Source organism: Cuculus canorus, chromosome 3 (assembly GCF_017976375.1).
Source record: "Cuculus canorus isolate bCucCan1 chromosome 3, bCucCan1.pri, whole genome shotgun sequence".
NCBI lineage: Eukaryota > Metazoa > Chordata > Aves > Cuculiformes > Cuculidae > Cuculus > Cuculus canorus.
In genome coordinates, this window is record NC_071403.1 from 106071895 (window position 1) to 106097399 (window position 25505).

The following is a 25505-nucleotide window of genomic DNA, read 5'->3' on the forward strand; positions in this document are numbered from 1 at the left end:
GACTAGAATGGCCTTGCGCAGTTTATTCACTGCCAATATGTTAAGTTTTATCTGACACTTAATTTGAGACCTTCCCTCTCTGTCATGGAGGTAAATTAGAGTAAGCGTGTATAGAATGTGTAGTGCTGTTTGAATTCAGTGGTCTAATAGACTATTTTAAGACTTAATTTTAAAGGTAGGGGAGTAAGCTGCTTCGTAGCTGTCCATTCAGAATTTACATACACCCTGAGAGTCCTGAAGTGGAGGAGTGTTGTAAGAAAAAGCTCCTGGTAGTTGCTTGCAGTTATAACTATTTTAATTTTCCCAAATTAAAGTGCCTTGATGGAGCTTCTGTGTGGAGGGTGGTAGATAGTGTTAGCTAGCATCCACAGTAACTAGCCCATCAATGTCACTTAAATGAATGGTCTGAATGGAACGGCTTGAAATTTTGGGATTATTATAATTATTTTTAAAAGTTCTTAGGAAGAAAAATCTTCTGACTGGTGTTCTGCCATCTTCTGTCTTAAGAGATGGATCATGTTCTTCCCTTGTTACAAGACTTAAATGTTTTCAGCTTTTCTAACATTGCTTAATTAGTGTTGCTTTTGAGAGCTCCTAAAAGTTAAAAACTTAGTTATAGGACAAAGGTAAAGTTAATATCCCCTTAAAAGTACTAAATCTCTTTAAAACCTTTTATTATTTTCCTATAAGGCTGTATTATTTATGTCAACAATACTATCTTCAAGTTATAATTGATGATAAATATAGAACTGCTGAAAATGTTCTCATGACATTGGTTTTCTTTATAGAAAGTGGAGCGGTTCCAAAAAAGAAGGATCCCTTAACACACACAAGTAATTCCCTTCCTCGTTCAAAAACTGTTGCAAAAACTGGATCCACAGGCCTTTCAGGTCATCATAGAACACCAAGCTACAGCGGGATATCAGCTTCGGTGTCTAGACCAGCACCTAATCCCACAGCTACAACTCATAAGGTACTTACCGGATAAATATAGCGATATACACTTGGAAAATCAATGTAAATACCAGAAGAAAGTTTGAATTTACTGCCTTTATTTCAGTATTGTGGTAGCAGAGGGTTTTTGGGGGAAAAAAAAATTGAACTTTTTGACCAAGCGTCTTGAGCTAGGCTGCAGAGTGGATTTTAGAAATCAGCTGCATGCGCAAATGCATTTTAATTGTGAATGCAGTAATAAATGATAATACTTGTTTTGAAAATTGCATGAGAAACTGAGGGAAGCTTATCTAGGAGAAAAACAAAATATTATTCCTGGTGTGGAAAAGATGAAGGAAAAAAACTGTGTCCCCCCCATCCACATTGCTTGTCTTCCAAAGCATGCATGCACAGGTTTTATTGCAACCACAATGAAAAGCAAATTATGAATAGATTGTGACCAAAATACAGAAATCTGTATACTAACATGACACAAAAAGGCTGTATTTTTTTTGGTGTATCTCTTCCTCTTCCATCGATATCTCCCACTGCTGCTCTCATAGTAAAGTAGAATAAAGAGTCGAATGGAGAGAACATAAATGTGGTTAAGCATTATTGCTGCTATAATATGAAGGCCTCTAAGTGGCCCATTAGCAAAGTATGACAGCAGTAGAAATTCTTTTTATAGATATTGAGAATCTGAAACAGTTTGTGATGCTCTATTTCTAAGGTATGCTGGGGGAAAATACTGTAATTAAATATAATGAATTATATCCCTGCCTCTCCCTCCCCCCAAAAAAAGAAGCCAGAACCAAAATCAAATTAAAAAAAAAAATTCCCCTAGAGTTTAAGATGTTCTACCTGTAGCTGAATATGATAGTATGGTTTGTAACAAAATAAAAAGAATATCTGGTATGTGTAAACATATTAGGTTTTACTAGACCATATGAAATGTAAAAGTAATTTTGTTAACAGTATGCTTTAAAAGAATCAAGATGTATTTTGTTTAGGTTTTTTTCCTCCCCTCTCTCTCCAGGCTGCTCCTAAAAACAGCAGAACAAATAAGCCTTCTACTCCTACCCCTGCTCCTCGAAAAAAGAAAGACGCGAAGATATTTAGAAATGTTGACAGTAATCTTGCTAATCTTATCCTGAATGAAATTGTTGATAGGTAAGTCTGAAGAAAAGTCTGCTTGTCAGTAGAGAAAGCCAGATTTTTGTTCAGTACAGTCTTGGTCCACTTGCAATGAAAATCAGTAGGTTTTGTTTGTTGCAGGTTTTTGGGGGGGTTACTTGGGTTTTTTTTTTTGTTGCTGTTGTTACTTTGGCAAGAGGATGAAAATTCAAATCAGAAATGCTTATCTTATTTAAATGCTTAGCTGTATAAATTGTAGATTTCCTCAGAAGGGTTCTGTATAAATAGTCAAATGCATTAAATTAGTCAGCTGCAGCTGAAAAAGAGTATCTCATTGTTACACTAATCAGTATTCCATTTCTTTGTTAGTGGGCCAGCTGTCAAATTTGATGATATTGCAGGGCAGGAACTGGCTAAACAAGCTTTGCAAGAAATTGTTATCCTTCCTTCTCTTAGACCTGAGGTAAGCAGCTGGGTTTTGTTATTACACTGTCACAGAATCAAAGAAATGTACTGGTGCTTCACATGTGAAGTGGTGATTTGTGAATGCTGTGGTTACTGGCTATGATTGCTTGATAGCTGTGTGATGACAGTGGTCTTGGAAAAGGAGAATGAAGAGTTTGTGTTAAAATACTGTCATGCAATTCCTGTCTTCTGGTTAGTCAGTGTTGGAGAAAGTGACTGAGGCAATAGCTTAACCTCCCCCCCGCCCCCCCAAGCGAAACAAAACAAACCAGCAAACTGCAAACACCTAAAAAAACAAACCAAAAGATATCCTGAAAATATATGAGGCTGAATGTTCCTGATATCTATAGCTGTCTCCAACCCTATATGGACATGTAGAGGACAAAGCCTATATTTGGAAAAGTGAAACAGATGAGATTTGTATAGGTAAATTGAGCCATGACACTATTTAGTTTTAAAAATTATAGATTGGCATTGTGGTACTGTTCTCTGTGTGAATGTTGGACAGGCATTCTGAATAGTCTATGCATAGCATGGGAAGGTACAAAGAAGTTGGTAGTGAGCAGGCAAGTACACTGAAGTGTATAATATATTAGGGCAGATTTCACAGAGTGGAATGGAAATCGGTCATTTAGGCTTTTTTTCATTTATCGTAGGTGGTACCTCAACTGCTGTGACAGCCTACATTTAGGTCCGGTCTATGTACTACTGGAATTTTCTGAGCTGCTTTTAAAAAAAGAAAAAATAATTGGTCATTTTCTAAAGCTGGACTTCTTAAAAATTGCTGGACTCTTGCAGAAATTGTGTGCAATGATTTACTGGAGTGCTGATTATTCAGCTAAAATTGCTGTTTGTTCTTTGTTTGTTTGCTTGTGAGTCTTGTCTGTCACATGGATGGGTGACTGGAATTGCTTTGTGGTCTCCCTCTTTCCTTCAGTGCAGTTTCTGGTTTTGAATTGTCCAAGGGAGGATACCTTAAACCTGGCATAACATCACAGGAATATTAGCCCTAAGGAAAACAAAGCTTTGGCATTAAATACGCATGTTCTAGTATTCTTATGTAGAAGGGAAATCTCATTGTGCTGTCTCTGTTGTTACAGTGCTTTAGCACGTAAACTCTGTTGTTTAGTAAAAATAATAGAATGAGCTGGGTGGGAATGACTTTGAGATGTGAGGCTTGGAATAGTTACCATTCTTTTCTGGTAACAGTATTTTCAGTAGGGTTGTCATCGTATTACTCTAGCTAGCAATGGGCCTGATCTTGGTCTAAGTGGAGGTGTAACAAGGACAGAGAATCCTTCCAGTTTTAAAGCATTCCTTGAAAGTAGAGAGGTTGTAAATGAACATGGTAGATGTGGAAACTGTAGGGGAATATTTAGTCGATTGAATACTACTTTGGTTTTAATCTTAATGAAGTTTTGAACTCAAATTCATATTTAAGCCAATTAGTGCGTATTTCGGTACGAGAACAAGAGTTAAGATAAATAAACAGAAAACAGTGGCTAGAGACATGACTGCAACCATTTCAGCGGTGAGATGCTAATAAGCCAGTAACAATTAGTTCAGTTTGTGATTAGTACGATTAGTCTGTTAATAAAAACTTTAAAAGCTGAGTGTGCCTCAGTGACAGATGGCAGTTATGGCTGAACTGTGTAGGTGATGATCAAGGTGGAAAAGGGAAAGTTGTAGATTTGGTCTGGACTACCTTTAAAGTGAAGGAATTCCCAGAGAATGATTTCAAACAGAAGAAGTGGGGTGAGAGTTGCACATGGTGGTGTGCAGCATGGAGAGCAGAAACAGTTGAGGAATATAGTTATCAAGGTTAAAATGCTGAAGTGCATTTATAACCATTTTCTAACAGAGGTAAATCTACATTTTCTTTAAGACTTCAAAGGTAACTTATGATGATGTACTTTTCAGTTATTTACAGGACTCAGAGCTCCTGCACGTGGTTTATTGTTGTTTGGCCCACCAGGAAATGGGAAGACAATGTTGGTGAGAAAATTACTTCATGCATGAGTTGGTGGGCTTAAATTGTAACCATCAGAGGTGGCTTTCGGTTTGGGTGTTGTAGTCATGAACTGTATACTCTTCCTGGACATCTGTTATGATGTCCATTTGATACAACAATGCAAAATTTTTCTTAACTGTGGATTTTATGGAGGAGGAAATTGCTAAACTGTTCCCTTTAATTCTTTTCAATATTGCAAGTAATGTTTTGAAACTTAAGTTAGCAAGTCCAGGTCTCATTTTCAGAGACTGTTGGTTTTGAAAACCCCCATTCTTTCAAAGAGAACACCTTGTAGATGCTACAAAGTGCTTCTGGACAGGCCACTAATAAATAAGAACAGATAAGCAGTTGAACCATTAGAGAAGTTCCCAGACTTCCTTAGACTTCTCTGATCACATCATCCCCCATAGCCAACTACAGCTTGCTTACTAGAGAAGACAGATCTCCAGCTCAGGGTCAGAGAGAATAAAAGTAATTTGGTTAACTTTGTGTACAGCAGTGGTTAGTAAAAAATGGTCTGCTCTCCACTAAAATATACTAGAAGTGCATTTTGGAAATGGAGAAGGAGCAGAGTAGCAAGAAAGAGGGTTGTCTGCCTTCCACACTGCTATGCAGGGAGCATCAGTCCTATGAAACTGCCTGGCTGCTGCTTATTTTCTCAGTGTGATGTGCAAGGTTCAGAGAACTGAAGGGAAATGCCTGTGCATCAGCCAGGGCCTGTGGTGTGTCCTGATGCAGCTGAGCCAGGCACATTGTCCTGCATCACATGGCATGGCTGCAGCTGCACGCTCCCTTTGCTGGTACTGAAACTGGATCAGCTCTGAAGCACAGGAGTGTGAATGTTGAACAGCTCACTTGGGCTCATCTGTTACATTTTACATACTAGAAGGTAACTGCTAATCAATAAATTAAAAAGAAACAACCCTGCATAACCAGGAAATCAATTTCTTGAATAAGGTGAAATTGTTAAGGAAGAAGGTACTCTGTATGAGCATTCCAGGTGAACTGATTTTTTTTTCCTAGCTTTCCTGTGAAAACATTTTTTGAATAGATGGAGTGAGAAGAAAAAAAACAAACCAGAATTTTGAGTGTGATTTGGTCCAGCTCCTACCCTAAATTACCACTCTAAATTAGTTAAAACTGTTTCGGGTGTCTACTCAGGATACACCGAAAGGAGCTAGAGACCTGTCTTCTTTACTAAGCAAGTTGTAGGTAGCTATGAGGATGGTGTGATTAGAGAAGTCTGAGGGAGTCTTAGGAGCCTCTGTAGTGGTTCAGCTGCTTATCTATTCCTAAGCAGCCTTTACAGAAGTTTTTTTGTAGCATCTACAGGGTGTTTCCTTTGAAGGAATGGGGGTTTTGAAAATCATTAGTTGGGACATGAGTGCCAGCTACAGAAGCAGAGAGCTATCTGCAGTATAATGTTTCAAAAAGTACCTTTTTTTTCCCTCTCCTAGGCCAAGGCAGTTGCTGCAGAATCAAACGCTACTTTCTTTAATATAAGTGCAGCGAGCCTAACTTCAAAATACGTAAGTAGCAGCTGTAAATTATATTGATCTGATTGATTGCATGTTGTAGCTGGGCCTTAAGAAGATCAGAGACTTCTGTTGAGTCCTTGTTGAACTCTTAGCTTACAATGAACATAAAGTTTTAGAAAAGTGACTTGTGAAGTCAAAATTTTGTTTTGTGCTTGGATAACTCAATGTCTAAGGCTTTTACAGTTCAGGATGGCCCTGGCTGTCATATTAGATGACTGGTGGTGTTTTTTTTCTTGTCCTTTAGGAAGTAAATGAAGTGGGTTCCAGCTCCCTTTCCCTCTGATAATTTAGGCACCAAAATCTCTTGACATCTCAATCATGATCATCTGTGAAGGTGCAGCATTTCTTTTAAAGGTGGAAAGAGTGCTGCCATGTGTAATGTGAACTAGTGATAAACAGGGTGTGCATGAATGGAGTGAGTGTGGTGGGTCATCAGCAAGATTTTCTGTAGGTCCTTATGCTAGTTTTCTTGTCATAAATACTTTCTAAACTCCCTTGATAAACAGGTTTTTGTTGTTTTAGGTGGGTGAAGGGGAGAAACTGGTGCGTGCTTTATTTGCAGTAGCCAGAGAACTTCAGCCTTCTATAATTTTTATTGGTAAGACCTTAAATGTTGTTGGGCTTTGTGTATTTCCTTAAACATTTTGACTTTTTGAGATGCAATAATCAAGTAAACTTCTTTGGGTAATTCTGCAGTGTAGAGGAAGGATCTTCAATATGACCTGCTGGCCAATTGGTAGTTCCATATAGAGCATGCTATATCACTGTTATGTTATTTAATTGTATTAGTGGGAAGAAATGCCTGCAAAAATGTGCATGCTGTAGTATCTTTACAAAGTAAGCCCATTTATATATAAAACTTCAAACATGGAAATGAGTTTTGCTTGTCCTGAGTTGCAGTTTGTTACCCAGCAGGATATTTTTTTTTCTCTCATCTGTGGTTTGTGTTGCATATTCAAAGGACAACAGAAAGTAGCATGATAAATCAGAAAATTATACAAGCTTTTAAACTTTGTAAACGTCTGTCTGTCTCCTAAGGAATAAAGTACTGGTCTGTCACTGGAGCCCTACATTAGCAAAAAAACCATAGGCAAATATGAAGATTTTAATGTTGTATGCTTAATTAAGATGTATTTCTTTTCTTTACTTTTTAGATGAAGTTGATAGCCTTCTCTGTGAAAGACGAGAAGGTGAACACGATGCCAGTAGGCGTCTAAAAACAGAGTTTTTAATAGAATTTGATGGTGTGAGTATTTAGTCTTATGTATTGTTTGATTTAGCTGAATTAGCTAATGTGTAGTGGGTGCTAGTACAAGCTACAGATGAAGCACAAATAGGTTTTGGCTGCTGGGGCTTAGCTCTGTCCATCTGTGTGGTCCTCCCCCTGCCACTTGGTCAGCAAACAGCTTTTTTTTATTGCTGTTAATTTTTCAACTGCATACTTTGGTATTCTGAAAGATACAGTCTGAGGTGGAAGGTAGTAATCTGGAGACGTGCTGACATAATGGGTTGGAAGGCTAAGGACAGAGAAGAAAGGATAACATGGCATTAATAAAGGAGCTGTGAGGAAAAAAAATTTTCATAGAGGGCAAGAGAGACACTTGGGGGTTAATCATTGTGGTGAAGCACATCATTCTGGCAAAGTAAAAGAAGATTAGATGGTTTGTAAGTAATGTCTTTTGTTTTGTAATGGATATTTGTCACAAATGCACTCACTGTCAAGGAGTATGTTGAGACTTGTGGGATGAGGATTTCAAACAGACTAGTTCAGATCATGGGTATGCACAGCTCTGACGCTTTGGAAGGATAATGACGCATCTCTGGTACCCAAATGTTTTCTCTGAAGTCTGGAAGCTGTAAGTCTCTATATTCTAGGGCATAAAATCAAGTCTTGCAGTTGAGTGAACTGGGAGATTAATTACTGTGTCTGTGTGCTACTGAATGGCTTCTTGTTTAATTGCTAGCTCCTTGTGAGACCCATATTGGATGAAATCTCTGATCATGGTTCTGGCTGTACCTTAGCCTAAAGTTTTTATTCGCCTTTTCTCTGTAGGCTTCAAAACAATGTTTGATGTTAAAACATCAGCAGAAAGTCTGGCTTTTTAAATATAATTATTTCTGGATGACTAAACAACTGAGTGCTTTTTGTAACCTTGGTTTTCTCCAGCATTGTAACTTGCAATTGCACAGCAACATTTGTGCTCTTGCAAGACTCTCTTCAAAAACTGTAACTTTGCCATAGTGTCCTGTGTTCACATACCGTCTTTTTTTGTTGTTTTTTATTTTTACTTTTTACTAGAACTGTAAACATGCTTTAGATAAACGCAAAGCTAACTGTATTTTAAAAAAAAGCATACGCAGTAGGATCAGGGCACTGAATGCACAGCAAGTCTCTAACTGGTTTTGTGTTACTATGTGATGTAAACTGAAATCTGGCCTGCCTTCTTCCTATACTATATAGGTGCAGTCTTCTGGAGAGGACAGAATACTTGTGATGGGAGCAACAAACAGGCCACAGGAGCTTGATGATGCTGTTCTCAGGTACGAAAATGTCTCTTCTTTGGTTTGAACATGATAATAGGATATTCGTTAGGAACAGCAGGTTTTGCTACTTAATCTGAAACTTAAAAAAATGAGAACACTAAGTAGCAAAAATTTTTTTGGCAAGGTTAAATTATTTAATTTCTCAAAGAGGTGCCTATCTCTTCTCCTTTGGGATACATCTGCACAGGCATGATGGCCTTGGAATGGTCTTAAATAGCAGTGCCTGTTGAGGTCAAGTCAGCATTTTATAAACCTCTTCTATCATATATATGGCTTTGTTATTATTGGACCTTAATAGCAGATGAAGGAAGAAATTTGACCAGTGAAGTCCAGTATTTCTTCTTAATGAATATTGGACTTCAGAAGTTCCATGTGATTACAGATCTCGCTGTAGAATTGCCTTAGGACTGTTTTGCAATGAGTTCTCATTCTTGCTTCTCTTTTAATTTGTGATTGAGGGAAATAGTCATGTCAGTACTATCTGAAAAAATAAAACACATTTTTAAGGATACCAAAGACTTTTTGTGTACAGTAAAGAGATGCTTCATTTTGTTGCTGCTAGTCAAGGGTTTTTCTGTCCTTGGGGTGTTCCTGCCTGGGAGGAGTTTTGTAACTCAGTAAGAGTAAGATGGAACCAAGTAGCTCATGCATGTTGTTTGTTTTTTAGAAGCAGTAGTTCTACTCCCTAGACTTTGATGAAGTGAAATTTTGACATTTATCAAACCAAATACTAGATCTGTATGCAATAAAAAGTTAAACTATGTGTGTATATACATGTATATATGTTTTGGTTTTTTTTAATAGACGATTCACCAAACGGGTATATGTGTCTTTACCAAATGAGGAAGTAAGTATTTATTTCCATGCATTTTCTTCTTTTTAAGATGGATTTTTCTTAAAAAGAGAGAATAAAATATATTTCATAGACTGTTCTGATCATACCTTAGTTGATGATTACAATTCTGTGAATTAACTTCTTGCCCATCTTGGCCGTATTCACTGTGCTTTAATTCTAGTGACTACCTGAGGTTGTTGCGTCTATTTTACATGTGCCAGTAGCAAAACTGGTAACAGCTGTTCAGTATTTCTTGGCCATTGTGGTGTTGGGTACATACTGGCAGGCATGGACAAGCCTGAAGTAGGTCTTGCAGGAGCACATTTGGTTGGCTGGAGAAGAGTGTTTATTGCAAAAGATGAAAGTAGCTTTATTAAAATAATATTCTTCAGCTCAATAGCAGATTAGAACTTTTGATGAGGATTCTAATGTATTATTCTTGAAGTCGTTTGGCCCTTGATCTCGTTACTACCAAATCCTGACTCTTCCACTGAAGAGATCGTAGTGTACAGTCTGATCACAAAAGCACTATAGGCAAGTTTAAACTAGTGATGCACAAAAGCCAACTTGACAAACACGTAATTTTTGTTGTTGCAGCAGAATTTTAAGTGCACCATGAAAATTAGTTTTACATCTGATAAGTATATCTTCTTTTCAGACAAGATTGATTTTGTTAAAAAATCTTCTAAGCAAGCAAGGAAGTCCATTGACCCAAAAAGAATTGGCACAACTAGCTAGGTAAGTATTTTGTAACTATATTAAATATATGTACTGGTCTACTGCATTCATTCAGACCGTTCAGTTCATTCAAAATGTAACTAGTGTAAATCATCAGATAGTGACAACACTTGCTGAGAATGATTGCATATAAATGTGCTTGGTTTTTCTCTACACCACTTGGCTAGGTTTCTGTTGTTGAAACACATAGGGAGGGGGATGCTTCTATCCACCCATCCCCCAGGCAGTCCAGCTCTCCTCCCTGATGCAAAAATGCAGTACCAGTTTTGCACTTGCCATGCATTTCAAGTCAAAAGTAACCTTTATTTGCTTGTCTCCTGGTAGCTGTGTTGAAGATATTGCCAACATAGCAGAGCAAGCACTGGATAAATTTAGATCCTTTTCAATTTCATTTTTGATTGGGAAGATGTGGGTTAAATACCCTTCCTATTATGAAACTAAGTTGTTTTATGGTTTTCATCTTTGAGATTGACATAGTATTGTTATTTGTCACCTTCAGGAATTAAACATAATAGGTGTGAAGAAAGCTAGACTAAAAAGCAGGTAGAGCACTTAAGGCAGGAAGAAATGAAAACTGAGCATGAGTTATCAAAAATGTGCATGTGGATGTACTTCACTCTCTGTTTCTGTTTGTGCACAGACTGTGAGTACAGTCTAGGATGTAGCATTACAGAAATTGATGTATTACACAACTGAATAAATTCTTTCTCTTCTTGAAGGATGCTAGCTCAGGCCATGTTTAGGCTGCAGTAATAGTTAACTGGAGGAAAAAGTCTTGGATTTTAACTGCAAATTTATAAACCAAGTTACAGTTGCAATTTAAGTGCACTTTTTTTAAAGGGTTTAGCAAAAATATAAAAGCCTGCTTCATCTGCCATGTTATTGTTTCAAAAGTGATAGGTATTTAACATTCTTCATGATTTTGTGTTCCTTCACTCGTCTGCAACGTTTTCTATGAACTAGAACAGAATTCATGTTCTCCAGAAGACTGAGCCATGAAGCTCTTGTTGTTGCAGCTACCTGCTGGTCTACAGGATCGGGGAGGGGGCGGGGGGTGGTTTTAAATTTTTCTTTAGGTAAGCCTTTACTACTTTGTTTCACTTCTGTTGGTGGTGTGATATTGGTGGCGTAATATTGGTGGCCTCCTGGTTCAGTGGAGGCCTTTAATCTGCAAGGTAATTAATTAGTTAATGTGGAAATGAAGTCTCATTCTGGAAAAGCTGCCACACAGATTGGGTCCTTGGTTAGATTTTTTTTTTCCCCCTTGTGGTTCTGAGGACTTGAGTGATCTGTATATCTGCCAGTCTTACAATAAAAAAAAACAAACCCAAACCCCCCCCCCCAACAGTAGATAACATTTTATCTTCTTTTCAATTCACTTATATAATACCTACACATTTATACTATATTATTTCCCAGATCAATGGGAAGTGTGTGCAAAACACACTTATAGAACCTGTTTCTTTCTAAATAAGGACCTGTCCACTGTATGTCACTTCCAAGCTGAATTATAATTCTTATTTGAAGCTAAATGTGTAAAATGTTCAGGCTTCTTGAGGTAACTGTGGAGGCTATGGCTCAGGCTGTTGCAGCCATCTCAAGTCCCTCTGTTGGTTCTTGGTTGTTAGCAGTTCCAAGTTTAGCCTTTAATATTCGATTCAGTTCGTAAGTCAGACTGGGCTGTGCTAGGCATAATTTTCTGTGTGTAAATTGTATGAGGCTGTTTCAGTACTCTGCTAAAACATAGGCTGTAAATTCAGAGAGTTGAGAAGCTTCCCAGCTACTTTGAGAGTAGAGTCAGTTACCAAACTTTCAACGCTAAAAAACGTTATTTCTAGTCTTCCTCTCAAAATAATGCTAAGCAAAATGGTGCTGCTTTTCAGATTTGTATTTACTCTTCTGAAGTAGTGGAATTTTGGACTCTTTGAAGCCCACTGGGTCAGCTGCATCCATGTCTTTCCATTAAGGGCACACTACAAAATTGTCATTTATTTTCAAAATCAAATGCTACTGTTAAATTTTCAGTAGTGCTTTTGCTCTTTGTCTGGCTCTGATGTCAACTGACAGTACACATCATTATAAATGTGTGGTATTGGGTTCTCACTGTATTGATTGTTTTGAAAGAGTACAGGACAGCTGATGTTTTGGTTTTATATTGATCTATGACAAATGATGACAAACTAATGGTAGGGCATTCTTGAAACAGAACTAGTCAACTTGCTTGAGATTAGTTTTCATTTACAAAACCAAGTGGGTTGCTGTCTTTTTGCTTTTCCTAGAATGGTATTTCGGACTTGAATATTTGCACTTTAAATGTGGGACAGGCTTGAATATAGATCACTTACATTGAATGCACTTTTGGTGTATTAAACTTGAAAAACAACATCAAAATACTACTACTTCTGATTAAGTAGTGTTAATCACTTGCAACTAAATTGATTTGAAGCAGGTTTGGGTTTTTTTAACCTTCCTCTTTTCCACTGTTTTTTCCTTTAATAAAGAATGACAGATGGATACTCTGGAAGTGATTTAACCGCATTAGCAAAGGATGCTGCACTGGGGCCTATTCGAGGTAAGCTGCATAGCTTTTTATTTCAGTTTTGAAAAAACTCCATGCCCTTGATATTAAAGACGTTCTATTTTTCTACATCTTTATAATTACACCTCCTTTTAGATTGGATTTTGGTCTGTTCCTTGTAATAACATGTTTATAAGACTTACCTTACACAAAATGCTTTAGTACCTCACCATGTGAAACAATTTTTGTGTCTTAGGAGGAAAGCAAGTTGAAGTGGTTTTTGCTCATTTGTGTTGTTTTAACTAGTGCATCTTCACTAAGCTGGTGTCAGATCTGCTCTATCTGAATTTTCGTGTGCATAGCAATGTCTGACTGCATTACTTGTCTTTATAAAGTGGAGCAGCTCTCTTTCGTGTCTGAAAGAAATACTGAAATAGGAGCAGTGTTGTGTGTTGGGATTCTTTTAGATATGGTTTGAATGGCATAGCTTTTTTTATTTTTAAATCATCTTAATGTTGAGTTTTGATCAAGATGACAATTGTGACTTGAGTAGAATTTTACCTACATTTGTTTTTCCTTGATATTTCCAACTTTGAAAAACCAGAATTTTAATGCAAAACAGATACTTTTTTCCAACCCCCCAGCCCCATGTTGGATTTCACTTGCTAGTTATTGTGCATCCATGATGGGTATAAGCGGGTATAAACTGGAGAGAAGCAGATTTAGATTAGATATTAGGAAGAATTTCTTCACTATGAGAGTGATGAGACACTGGCACAGGTTGCCCAGGGAGGTTGTGGATGCCCCATCCCTGGAGGTGGTCAAGGCCAGGCTGGATGGGACCCTGGGCAGCCTGATCTAGTGGGATGTCCCTGCCCATGGCAGGGGGGTTGGAACTGGATGATCTTTAAGGTCCCTTCCAACCCTAACTATTGTATGATTCTATGATTCTCCGATCCAGTAGCCACATCTAAGGGAGCTGTTTGTGTTTGGTGGAGTAGTAGATTTTGTTTAGTGGACTTAGTAGAATAGTGGGATTTTGTGAAGGAAAGATGGTTAAGTTTTGACGATAGTTTTCTGCTTGCAGATAATATTGTCCTACCTGACATGTACTAAAGCAGCCAGGGTGGAAATGTTCTGTAATATGAGCATATTATGTGTAAATAAAACTTGTTGCAACTCTCTCAAATGATTCATGAGGAGGAGAGGACTGTGCAGGTTTTGTGGGTGTGTTTGTTTTCTTATCTTTTTTAATTGAGTCAGAAATCCTGTAGCATGCAGTTTTGTCAGTGAGCCATCTCTTTGAAAGTAGCTGCCGGAAAGTCATGATTTCTTACCCACTTACAGGTTCTCAACAACTGAAAGTAAGGCACATCTTCCAAAATCCTGCATACTGACTGGGAAACAGAATTACAATAAATAGCTCTCACAAGAGACATCATGTCTCCCAACGCTTTGTATGTATTTATTTAGAGTGGGTGAATTAGTAATGTATGCATTTAGGTATGCAGGCTTTACTTTGCCGACAAATCACTTCACATGGAGTCCCATTTTGAGAAGAAACCATGAAATATTGTGCTACCTGTTCCTTCCACCTGTTCCTGGCTTCAATGTGAAACAGTTTATTTTTTAAATTATTTTTTCATGTCGGCCTTGCCAATCCTGCCTAGATCCTTTTTTCTCTTGCACCCTCAGAGCAACAAGTTTGCTATAATATATTGATAACTTAACCATATTGCCAGTAAAAAAATGTGTGAAATGGTGGAAGATATGGGAAAGCTTAGATCCTACCAGGGCTGCAGAGGACGAGAAGCTCTCCTGCATGTCCTGCCTGATTTTCTGTATTCTTGGCTGATGGTACCTTCTGCTTCCTGAAAATTGTGCATATTTGAGGGGTAGGGAAGTTTGTAGGTTTGAGGGATAGGGGGGTTTGTAGATTTGAGGGGTAAGGGAGTTGTAGGGACCAGAAATAATATGGAGAAAGGCTGCTCTACTAAGCTTGTGTGCTGTTGCCTGTACTTTAGGAAGATGGAGGTAGCTCTGCTACCACTTTGTATTGTATCTGTGTGCTTGAGTGTGGGAGCAGACTGGTCGAGGAGCTGATGCATGGGGAAGCAGGATGTAAAACCACCATGTACCTTTCTGTACAGGAGATCAGGTTGAGGCAGAGAGGTATAATTTTTAATTGTGGGCTTTTCTCAAAATAAAAGTGCCTTTAATGTGCTTTATTTATCAGAAGTCATGAAAGTTTTCTTATGAAACTCAATGATTTTCCATTATTTTTACAGAATTAAAACCGGAACAGGTGAAGAACATGTCTGCCAGTGAGGTATGTTGTTTTAGCACTTCTGTTTTCCCTTTTGAATAGAATGCACACTCACCAGGAACTTTTAAAGTCCCTTTAGTTACATGTAGTATCATACAAAATACCTAGCATAATTTTGAGGGTTATTACCCTTGCTTGCTTCTTCATTGAAGAAAATTCTTTACAAATACTGATTAAGAAGAAAGTCTGTTCTCACATGTCTGAGCTTCTTTGTGTAGTTTGTTGGTTATCAGGTGTAAAAGCATCTCTTTTTCGTATAGTAAGTCTCTGCTGTTGTTAGTTTCAGTTGACTATCCTGTCTTTTCCTTTACTCTGAACTGCGGCTTGGTCTGTTACATATCTGATGATGCCAGAAGCCTGGCTTTTATTTTCCCACAGTGTTACTCCCCCAAGACATTTCTAGAAGTATTCTGTCAAATGATTTTATTTTCACTCCGCTACCCCTATAAAGCAAGTTGTCTTAGGGAGAACCTTTGAGTGACTTGAAAATAGTTATTTGTGTATATGCATAATACTTATATTCACAAAAATTGCATCTGTAAACAACTAAACAAAAGAGGAGGTTGGTCCTGCGTATAAAAGTTTCTCTTCAGATATATGTGCAGACCACAGCTACGCAGGGGAAAATAAAGCCAAAGTCAGTTCCCCTGCTGCTTTCTGTGTTCAGCCTGAGATCCTGGCTAAGGCTATGAGAAGCTGAAAGGATCTGTTGTACAAAATAGAGAACATCTGTGAAAATTTCTTGTGAGTGCAAGTTTACTTCCAGTAGCCTATGAACACCAGTCCCAAAGAAACATGCGGAATCATTTCCAGTTGTAATGTTAATATTCCTTTAATACTGAGGTTGCCTGTTCCACATGCTTTGGTTATCTCCTGTCATATTTGGGCATTTCTCTATTCAGGAATTATCTGCTTGTAACTATGTCCTCAGCGAACAACTGAAAGGCATGTGTTGAATCAGAGAGGTTAGATACTGGAGATCACTTGGCTGACAGCATACTGTGGTCTGAATACCATTGTGGTAAGGGAGGGTGGGAGCTTTCAGTGCCTTAGTCTCCTCTGGTATGGAGAGGTATGCCATAAATGTGTTAAGAAAAAAAAAAATCCCATGTCTTTCTCTTCACTCAGTTCTGTGCCCTCAAAAGCACCAGCTTGCACCACCTAGTGAAATAGGAAATCATAACACAATCTCATGGGCCATTAAATTAGAAGGCATTATGATTATCAAATATTAGTTTATTAAAAATGATAAGTCTTAAATTACAAGACTCTTACATCAGGTTATAGAATCAAAGAACAGCCCAGGTCATAAGGGACCTTGAAAGATCATCTGGCCCAACCTTTCAGGGGAAAGGGAACCTAGATGAAATTATCTATCACCCTGCCCAATTGCATCTTGAAAACTTCCAGTGGTGGGGCCTCTACCAGGTGCCGGAGGAGCTTGTTCAAGTGGTTAACTGTTCTTAAAGAAAAAATGTCTGTCTTATATCAAGATGAAGCACTTGTAGCATATGCTTTGTTAAAAATGAATGCTGAAGCACTTTGTGAATAAACTGAAGTACATAAACCAGATGTGATCCTGGTGTCTTTCGCTTTTTGTTTAGATGAGAAATATCAAACTATCAGATTTCACTGAGTCTTTGAAGAAGATAAAGCGCAGTTTGAGCCCACAGACCCTGGAAGCATATATTCGCTGGAACAAGGACTTTGGAGATACCACAGTGTGAAACACTACTTGAAATGAAACAAAGTGCTGCCTAAGGAGTAATTGGTACAAACTACTGGAAAGCAGCCAGAGTTTACAGGACTTTACAGATCTTTAAGTATCTGCATTGAAACTTGAGTTTAAGAAAAAGTTGTACAATGTGAAATGTGTTCATCGAAGCCTCCTTGCCATTTAGTGAGGGTTTACAGTCTATAAGTAAGAGCACAATAGGACTTGAGACAGGATTCCTAGTAATCCCATTATGGTTTGAACGATAATATACGTATTTTATTTCAGCTAGAGGGTTCTGATGAAGTTGATCATTGGAAAACCTTTTTCCTATGTTGTGTGTATGTGTGTTTTTTTGTTTTTAGTTTTGCCATGACATTGATGTCTGGCTTTCTCCCTTATAACTACTAACTTAAAATTGGTGGTTTGTAAACTTTGGTTCAGGTTTTTGTTTTGGGTTTTTTTTTTTTTTATCCTTAATGTGCCAAATAAAACAATTTCCCTATGCAGAGAGGAAGAACAGCATTGGGGCATTATGGTTATTAAAATGTAAAAAGCAGCTGGTCTGTTATTATTTGTCTTTTTGTTTAGTTGTAATGTGACTGTATTGTTCACAAAACAGTTTTGAAGACCTTTGATAGCAGAACAGCAAAAAACCCCAACCCTATAAAACCAATTCCAACTGTCTTTTAAAAAAATAAATTACTAAATAAAAAAAATAAACTAAGACATTCATTTACTGGCAGTATTTTCTCTTAATGCATTTTGTAATGCTTCCATTGGTAGAATGTTAGCTTATGCTTATGGTGTACAACTTGAAGCCCAGCTGATGTTTGAGAGAGTAAGTGATGCTAATTGTCAAGTTTCAGAAATGACGTGTTTCTACTCTGTATTTTTGTCTGTTTATGATTATTGAAAGTATAATTTCCATTGTGATAATTCTTTTTAATCTACACATGTAGGCATTAAAACACGAGGCTACATGTTTAATACATGGTACACTAATGTTTTTATAGCTTTCATATGTTTTGGTTTATATATTAAAGTGTGAAACACTCAACTGATCTGCTTTTTTAAAAAGAAACTGCTTCTTTGTACAAATACTTGTTTTTATTATATAAATGATAAGCTATTAAAATAACCACTTAAGTAAGAGCCTTTAAATACTGTAATAAAAGAAAACATCTTTGCCTTTGCTTTTAAAGGCTTGACATCTTGTTTATGAATTCTACATGGATTAAACGCAGATGTTTGCAAGTCAGAACACTGGTTCCTTGTTAGAGCAGGTTTGTGGGGTTTTTAGTTTTGTTTTTAAAAGACAATTCTCCGCAGTTGCGCATTTTTGTAATATGACTATTGTTTATAATTGTTTTAACTAAATTGAGTTATAAGCTTTGTTTGCTGTTGGCATTAACAGATTTTTTTTTTTTTTAATTATTCATTTAACTTATTTGTTTATTGGAAGGAGTAAGTTGAATATTTCTGGGATTGCTCACCTGGAAGTTGACTATAAATATATGAACACACACACAGCTGATAGTTGCAGTGTAAGTATAGTAATACCCAGCGAGGACTCTGTGCTTACTGTATCGTATTGAATACTCAATAGCAGAAGCTGTGTCAAACTTTTGAGACGCACACATGCAATATTTTTGGGATTCCATTTTCTTTGAACCAGAGTTGCTTTTAATTGGTCTTAAAATTAAAAGCAATTAAATAAGAGAAGATTGTGTTACAGTACTATGCCTTTTGAAATAGTTATCCAAACCAGTTCTAGCCTTCTAAGGGTATGAGTCTCAAAAGTATGTCTGATGTAAATGAAATGTGTGACTTCTGTTCCCCTGATTCACTTTCCTGAAGAAGTGAGAAGTGCTAAAAGATTTCAGTTTGTTAAATCCCTTGTCTTGCTTGCTTTGCCTTAGTTCTGCGTTCTGTAGACTATCTCTGTTGTTGGAGATGCCTGGCTGACCTGGTCTGCATTAGTCATAGACTTCATAGCACTGAGCACAAACGTTATTGTTAGATTAGCATCTGCCAGATAGCTAAACGGTTGAGAAAGGCCCTTGGTCTTCCTGTTTGTAAAGCTTTAAAACTTCCCTTGAGCTCCTTTGCAAATGACAACTTTGAGGGTAACACTTCTGGTTTTGGGTGCTCCTCAACTTTTGTTACCAAAGTGTTATCCTTCACTTCATTTTTAGGAATATAGTAGTATTTATTTCAAGTACCTACCTATTGGCATGTGATAGGTACCTGAAACGTAGAGGCAGAAGTTCCCATCTGCTAAGGCACCACCAGCAGGCAGCACAAAGGGTCAGAAGTCTGAGCTGCTGTGTGACTGTACCACTGCCTTTTGGTTATCTATCCTGTCCTGATTGTTTTCTACATAATGGGTGAACTACAGCTCTATAAATTATTTCTAGAACACAGTAATAAGAACTCAGCTTTGTTCTGCAACACCAGTTTGTCCCACAGCTTCTGGATTTTTAGCCGGTGACCAAATGCCATTTGGCAATAAATCTTTAAAAGTGTTATGCTATTTTCTCAACAGTGTCTTTTAAGAATAATTCTGTTCCCCTTAAGGCATTATCTCACTTTGCAACTGTATTTACCATAAAATTAGTTTGTGTTCTAATACAGAATCTTAGATTAGGTAGGATAGGTTAAGCAGGACAGCAGCTTGGCTGCTTTTAACCTTCAGAAAGATTGGCATTAACATTGTCTCTCTAAACGGCCTCTTTCACTCTTTTTTTCTTTTTTTTCTGCCCACTGCTAATGAATGATTCACTTTTTCGAGATGATTAGGAAGCAGCTTGTCTGGCAAGTGTGTTTTACTGACTTTAAGTGTAGCAGTTACAGGAGGGAGAGGAAAAAGTCCCAAATCCTAAGCCCCCTGGTTTTTAAACAACTTTCATGCATGTTTGCCTCTTTTTTTTATTGAGCAAGAATTACACCTTCTGTATTTTTGCATATTGGAAGGGGAATGTCATCTTAGGCAGCGGATTGCTGCTTTTGGTGGCATAACAGGAGGAAAAAAAAAAGACTCAAGCATTGTGTAATGCTCTTTCTCCTTAAAATGAAAATTTGTCGTGTTAAGAGGTTTCTTTTACTAATATTGACTTTTCTGCAAAGTACACCAAACCTGTACAGGTTTTCTCCTTGCGGCTAAGACAAACCCAAATTTAATGAATATTAAAGATAAGCTTTAAAGTAGGGCATTTATGTACACATAAGTGTCTCTGTCCTGTTAGTTTCTTGGACTTTACAGAGTTGAGTGTGTTAGAAATAGGCATTCTGCTCCTGAGACATCTTGCTGAATACTTCAGGAAGTCAGTCACTGATACAGTTTTGTTGAATATGGCCTTGCAGTTTACCTTATGTAGATAATAAATATGGGAACACTTTAAAATGAAGAAGAATGGGATCTCTAAACCATCAATGAATTTGTTGTCACTCCGCTAATGAGAGTCCATTGCTGATTTCACTCTTAGATTCTCTCAAATGTTTTTAAAATTACAGTTTTATACATATATAACTTAGGCAATTAACTTTATCTTCTGTTGTAGAAGAAACAGTATTTTTTCTGTTCTAAACAAGCGGGTTTTAGCACTAGTTGCCACTTCTGCTAAGTCCATCTTGTGAAATGTAAGTACTTTTTACAGAAGTCAATTATGCTGTGAAATTTAACTGAGACGTCTGTTCTGTGACTGGTACGGAAAGCAGTGTTCTAATTAGGGCTTCCTTAACCACCTCTGGTGAAAATTTGTGCCCTGGTTTCTTACAGTGCTTTGCTACCCAAGGCGTGGATAATGCGTAGCTGTGCCCAAGACTGGCATATCTAGTTACTCCAGTGCTATAAGTGATGCTTCTGCATGTGGCAGCTTTGGGAGGTGGCAAGTGCTATTGTAGGTTACAGATCTTCATTCATTGTCTGTGGCAGTCTCAATCTTTTGTTACATTTTTAGTGTTGAGGACTTATACCAGATATTAAATGTGGAATGAAAAGTAGCAGGTGGGTAGTGAATGCAGCTAGTTATCTCACTTATTGTGGTAATTAGAGGCAGTTGCTAATTTCATTGCTAGGTTCTTTTGAGCTGCTATTTAGTGTTGAAGGATATTGTTTACTCACCTACGTGAATTTTCATGCTTAGAATGATCTGCTGCTCATCCTAAGAGACGACTGAAGAATTGGTTGTTTTCTTTTAGAATTTTTCTGTTAAATATTCTTTTCAATGCTTTTTCTTTTAAATATTGTAATCATAATTCCACCGGATGGAGGAAGTTAAACTGTTGCTTCCTACAAATACAGAATCATCTTCTGAAGTATGGGGAAACATGTATTGTGGTTTTCCTGCTTCTCGTGTAAATCGTTAACAGTCTTGGAGTGGAAACTGTTTACTTTGTCAGTAACTACCTCCTGAGTTTGGCAATAATTGGTAAGGCATACACTCCTCCAGTGGATTAAATGCATTGGCCAAACACTGTGGGTTCTTCAGAGTTTGATCTCTAGATTTTCAAATTCTTGACATGTCTGGAAACTATGGTGATCAGCCTTGTTTTGCCATACGACTTTCCTTGCCTTCATAAGACATGCTTCTTAAACTCCTATTTCAGAGAAGTGGCTTTGAGGAAAAAGGTCAACATTCGTTGTAGCTGTTTAATAGAGGTGCATTCTCGTAAGAAGCCTCTGAGTTCTGCAGGTTTTTTTTACTGTTACAAGTGGGGAAGAAGGTGCTTTATTTAATGCTGATCTGCCTGTCAAAGGGACTGCAAATATCAAAACTGGTTTTGCCACATGATTCAAATTTTTATTCCTGTGAAGGGCAAGTCAGTATTTTTCAGAAATCTGGATAAAGTGACAAAAACCAAAGGTGGAGACAAAATGCTATACCCCACCCACATTAAATATTTTGAACGACTCCAGTCTGGGATGGGGTTAATTCTTGTATTTTGTTGTTTTGAAGCACTTTTGTTTCATTGTTCTTCTAATAATGTTTTCTGAAATGTTGAACACCATTTTATTAATAAGCAATGTAAAAAAGCATGATAAGCAGTCACATAGCTTTAGCTTCACAATAAAACATTGCATTTGTCCTGGTCTTACTGTTTTCTTGTCTGTTTATCAGATAAAATGTCCAAAACTAAGAGCTTTTTCATTAAACCTCAAGCTGGTTTAATCGCTGCTGGTTACAAAATAAATTGGGTCTTGTATACCAGATGATGGAACAATAGATGTAAACACCTCATTTAGTTTCTGAAGGACATAAGTTCTTAAAAGTAGACAGAAGTGCTACTTCCTAAATGTGATGGGACTGAAAATGTGTGCCTATCCTAGACTTGCTAAATTGCAGTGAAAACCAGGAGGTTTCACATTCACTAATTCTGGTAGTCACCATGCAGTCCTGAAAACGGCTCTTTGGGGCCAATTTACTTGATATCAAAATGGCACTTTTTCTGTTGCTGGGGGAAGAGTGCTGCTGTTATTTTTGAGGTAACAAACTAAATTCTTCACTTATCCCCATCTTCTTCCTGTTTGTAGTTCTTTCTAGCCATTGTGTTGAGGCTGCAGCTGGGCTGCTAACACCTGCTGGGGCTTTACATCCTGGAAATAAGATTAAAAAACAACAAAAGCTGGATTAAAGTAATTATTAAAATTATGTATATGGCAGCATTGCTTTCAAAAAGCAGCCATGACCACTGCCTTCAGCATGCCACTGTATCTTTTACTGTTACTGCTACATAGGGCAATCGGGAGAAAAAAGGCCAGTGTTTTGGACTGAAGCATAACAGCAATTACTGCTTCTGTCAGGCATTGGTTCCTTGGGATAGAAATGACACTGTTGTTGTCTATGCAGAGTAATTATCCAGTATCTCTCCTTGGCTGAAATGCTATTTGGAGGTAGATTCTGAACAACTGCCATTATTTCAATTAGCGATTTTGTGTAGAGGTTACAGATACTCAAGTAGACTTTATTCTTGTGGAGGAGATGCTCAGATAAATTTAATGAAGAAGAGCTTGAATACAGTATCCCAGCACTTACTGTATTGAATACAGAGATTAAGGGCCTGGCAGCATAGCCTTGGCAGAAGTATGTTAGGCAAATTAAAAAGTAAATATCCCATTTCAGCCAATATGGTGTGAGACAAGGCTCCCTGCCTAGTGTCAGATGCAGGCATATTTCAGATGAAATCTGTTTATTTCTGTATTTTGATGTTTTAAGTTTGCCAGAAAAAGTAATCAGTCCCAAGTTTTGTATATATATACATATATAAAAAAATTTATTTATTTATTTTTTCCACTCAAGCCATTTCTCTGCCAATTTCCAAAGAGTTGTGAAATCCAGCCTGTTTCCTACAAGAGTGCATGTGGCTCTGGAACAGATAGGAATTCTGTGAATTCTAGAAGTGCAATTTTTTAAAACTATTTTTGTGTTCTGGGAAGAAATATGCCAAGACCTGAAGTAATCAGTAAGACTGATAATGTGTCAATAATGAAGTAGCCAAACAACTTTGTGGAGCACATCCTGTGGAGAGTTTACATACCACAACATTGCAGTTGGAATTCTCTTACCTGTCATGCACATTTTACAGACTGCAAATGGATTTTTCTCTTTTTTTTTTTGTTTGTTTTTTTTGTTTGTTTTTAAATTGTTCCCAGAACTTCTGTACACTGGAAAATATTCTTCATTACAGTCAGCAGCTTAGAGTGAGAAGGTTTGAGTTAAATTAAATACCACTACCTGTCCAGTTGCTCCCAGCCACAGTCACATAAGCCTTTTGGTGTGTTTCACGGAACAGATTAGATGCAAATAACATTTTAAACCACTTCAACTGTGGCCACTGGACAACTGAGTAGACTATTAAAAGACCAAAGACAGGACAGTGTTATAGAAGGTTGTTTCAAGTATCTTCCGAGGCACAATAATCTGTCTTGATAAAATATCTAACTTCAGTTCTTATTCCTACCTCTTGTCACTTATTTCCCAAAGGCAATAATAAATAAGCTGTCTTGTTACTAAATCTCTCTGTCCCACACTGGTGTTTTGTAACACAGTTTTCCTTAGCAGAGCTGTGCTAACTTTCAAGAAAACTTTGGGGTTTTTATATTATTTTTTATTATTTTATTTTATTTTATATTTTATTATTTATATTATTTATTATTATTTATATTTTTTTCCTTCTGATAGAAATTATTGGGCACAGTTTAGTGGCCTGCTGCTCTGATTACACAAGATCATCATTGTCACCTTGCAGCCCTCATGGTCCAGAACCTCGGTAACAGTGGTCACAGGACTTTAATGTAGCCCTTTGGTTTTGATTTCCACACAGTTTGCTCTCTGGTTCATATGTTTGGGATGGGGTCAGAATGATTAAATTGCAATGCTTCCAATGTTTTATCACATCCAGAGTGACAGGACCAGCTCTCAGAACTTTATCACGCATAGCAGTAACTGTACTCAGTACTTAAAGGGGTCCTCCAGGAAAGCTGGGGAGGGGCCTCTTACCTGGAATAGGATGAGAGGAGAACAGTTTTAAGCCAAAAGAGGAAAGATTTAGATTAGATATCAGGAAGAATTTTTTTTTCCTGTGAGGGTGGTGAGGCACTGGCACAGGTTGCCCAGAGAATTTGTGGATGCCCCATCCCTGGAGGTATTCAAGGCCAGGTTGGATGGGGCTTAGAGCAACCTAATCAAGTGGAATGTGTTCCTTTCTCTGGGGTGGGGCTTGTTACTTGATGAACTTTAAGGTCCCTACCAACCCACACCATTCTATGATTTTCAGCAAGAGTTCCTGCGGTTCCCAGAACTGCTCTGCTTTCCAAGTTTTGCATATTCCTGGAAAAAAAATATCCCCCTTGGACAGCCATGCACTCACTGCCACTACTGGAGAACCCACAGTGGACAGGCTGTCTGCAGGGATGCCACTGCTATTTTAGGAAGTGGGGAAATAAACCCATTCTTGCAACTTAAGAGTATCACGCCCACCACACCGGGAGACCTTTGTTTGGGCTCTCACAGATCACAGGCAGACAGAAACGCAGTGGGCTGTCACACAGCTGGTCACCACGAAGGGGCTGAGGAAACGGAGGACAGCAGGTCCCCCGCTGCCACCTCTCCCACACACTGGCTGCAGGGAAAGGACAAGGTGGTGTTCCCCAACAGATGATGGTTCTTATTACTGATAGGGGTGTCAGTTCACTTGTGCCGGCCACGGGCCATGGTGGGAAGAAGCGGTTGAGTTCAGCCTCATGGTGTGAGTCCCAGCCCCAGGGGTTGCATTCAGCATCCCATTGAAACAAAGAAACAGGGTTAACGGCTTAATTCAACCATTAAGGCAAGTACACTTTATACAGTGCTGGAGAAGACTTGGGATTCATCCTCAGACCGCTTGTACCCAACAGTGATTTCAGAGAACTTTATATTACACAGAGATGTTTTCATATTCATATTTTTCCCTGAAGTGACAAGTGCACTTTATTCCTGGAACCTCATTGCATATCCAGGGTGGATGAGATCAGTCCCACCTGGAGTGGCTCAGGTGTAGCCATACCTGTGTGGTCCACCTCAACGACTCTGGGTGACAAGACGATATCATTGTCTTAGTCATTAACCTTGTTTTTTCACACATTCCAGCTGACATTCCATCTCACCATTTACAAATCACCATTTCAGAGCCAGGGAGTGGTGATGCCGTGGGGTAAAAATGGGTTGTGTTGTGTCAGTGAAAGTGAGGGACAGCTGCTCCTAGGAGG

The 25505-nt window shown here is 38.0% G+C and overlaps 1 protein-coding gene across 5 annotated transcripts in view; it reads left to right on the forward strand.

Moving 5' to 3' along the window:
* Positions 1-17483, forward strand: part of SPAST (spastin) — a 35325-nt gene extending 17842 nt beyond the window's left edge. For all 5 annotated transcript variants that reach the window (XM_054061749.1, XM_054061748.1, XM_054061750.1 and 2 more), the window contains 13 exons: positions 789-973; positions 1970-2103; positions 2437-2530; positions 4453-4527; positions 6001-6072; positions 6604-6679; positions 7236-7327; positions 8543-8622; positions 9430-9472; positions 10119-10198; positions 12700-12770; positions 15005-15045; positions 16647-17483. In XM_054061749.1, the coding sequence (XP_053917724.1) occupies positions 789-973; positions 1970-2103; positions 2437-2530; positions 4453-4527; positions 6001-6072; positions 6604-6679; positions 7236-7327; positions 8543-8622; positions 9430-9472; positions 10119-10198; positions 12700-12770; positions 15005-15045; positions 16647-16769 (1166 nt within the window). In that variant the 3' untranslated portion in view covers positions 16770-17483. The remainder of the gene's footprint in view (positions 1-788; positions 974-1969; positions 2104-2436; positions 2531-4452; positions 4528-6000; positions 6073-6603; positions 6680-7235; positions 7328-8542; positions 8623-9429; positions 9473-10118; positions 10199-12699; positions 12771-15004; positions 15046-16646) is intronic.
* The last annotated feature ends 8022 nt before the right edge of the window (positions 17484-25505 follow it).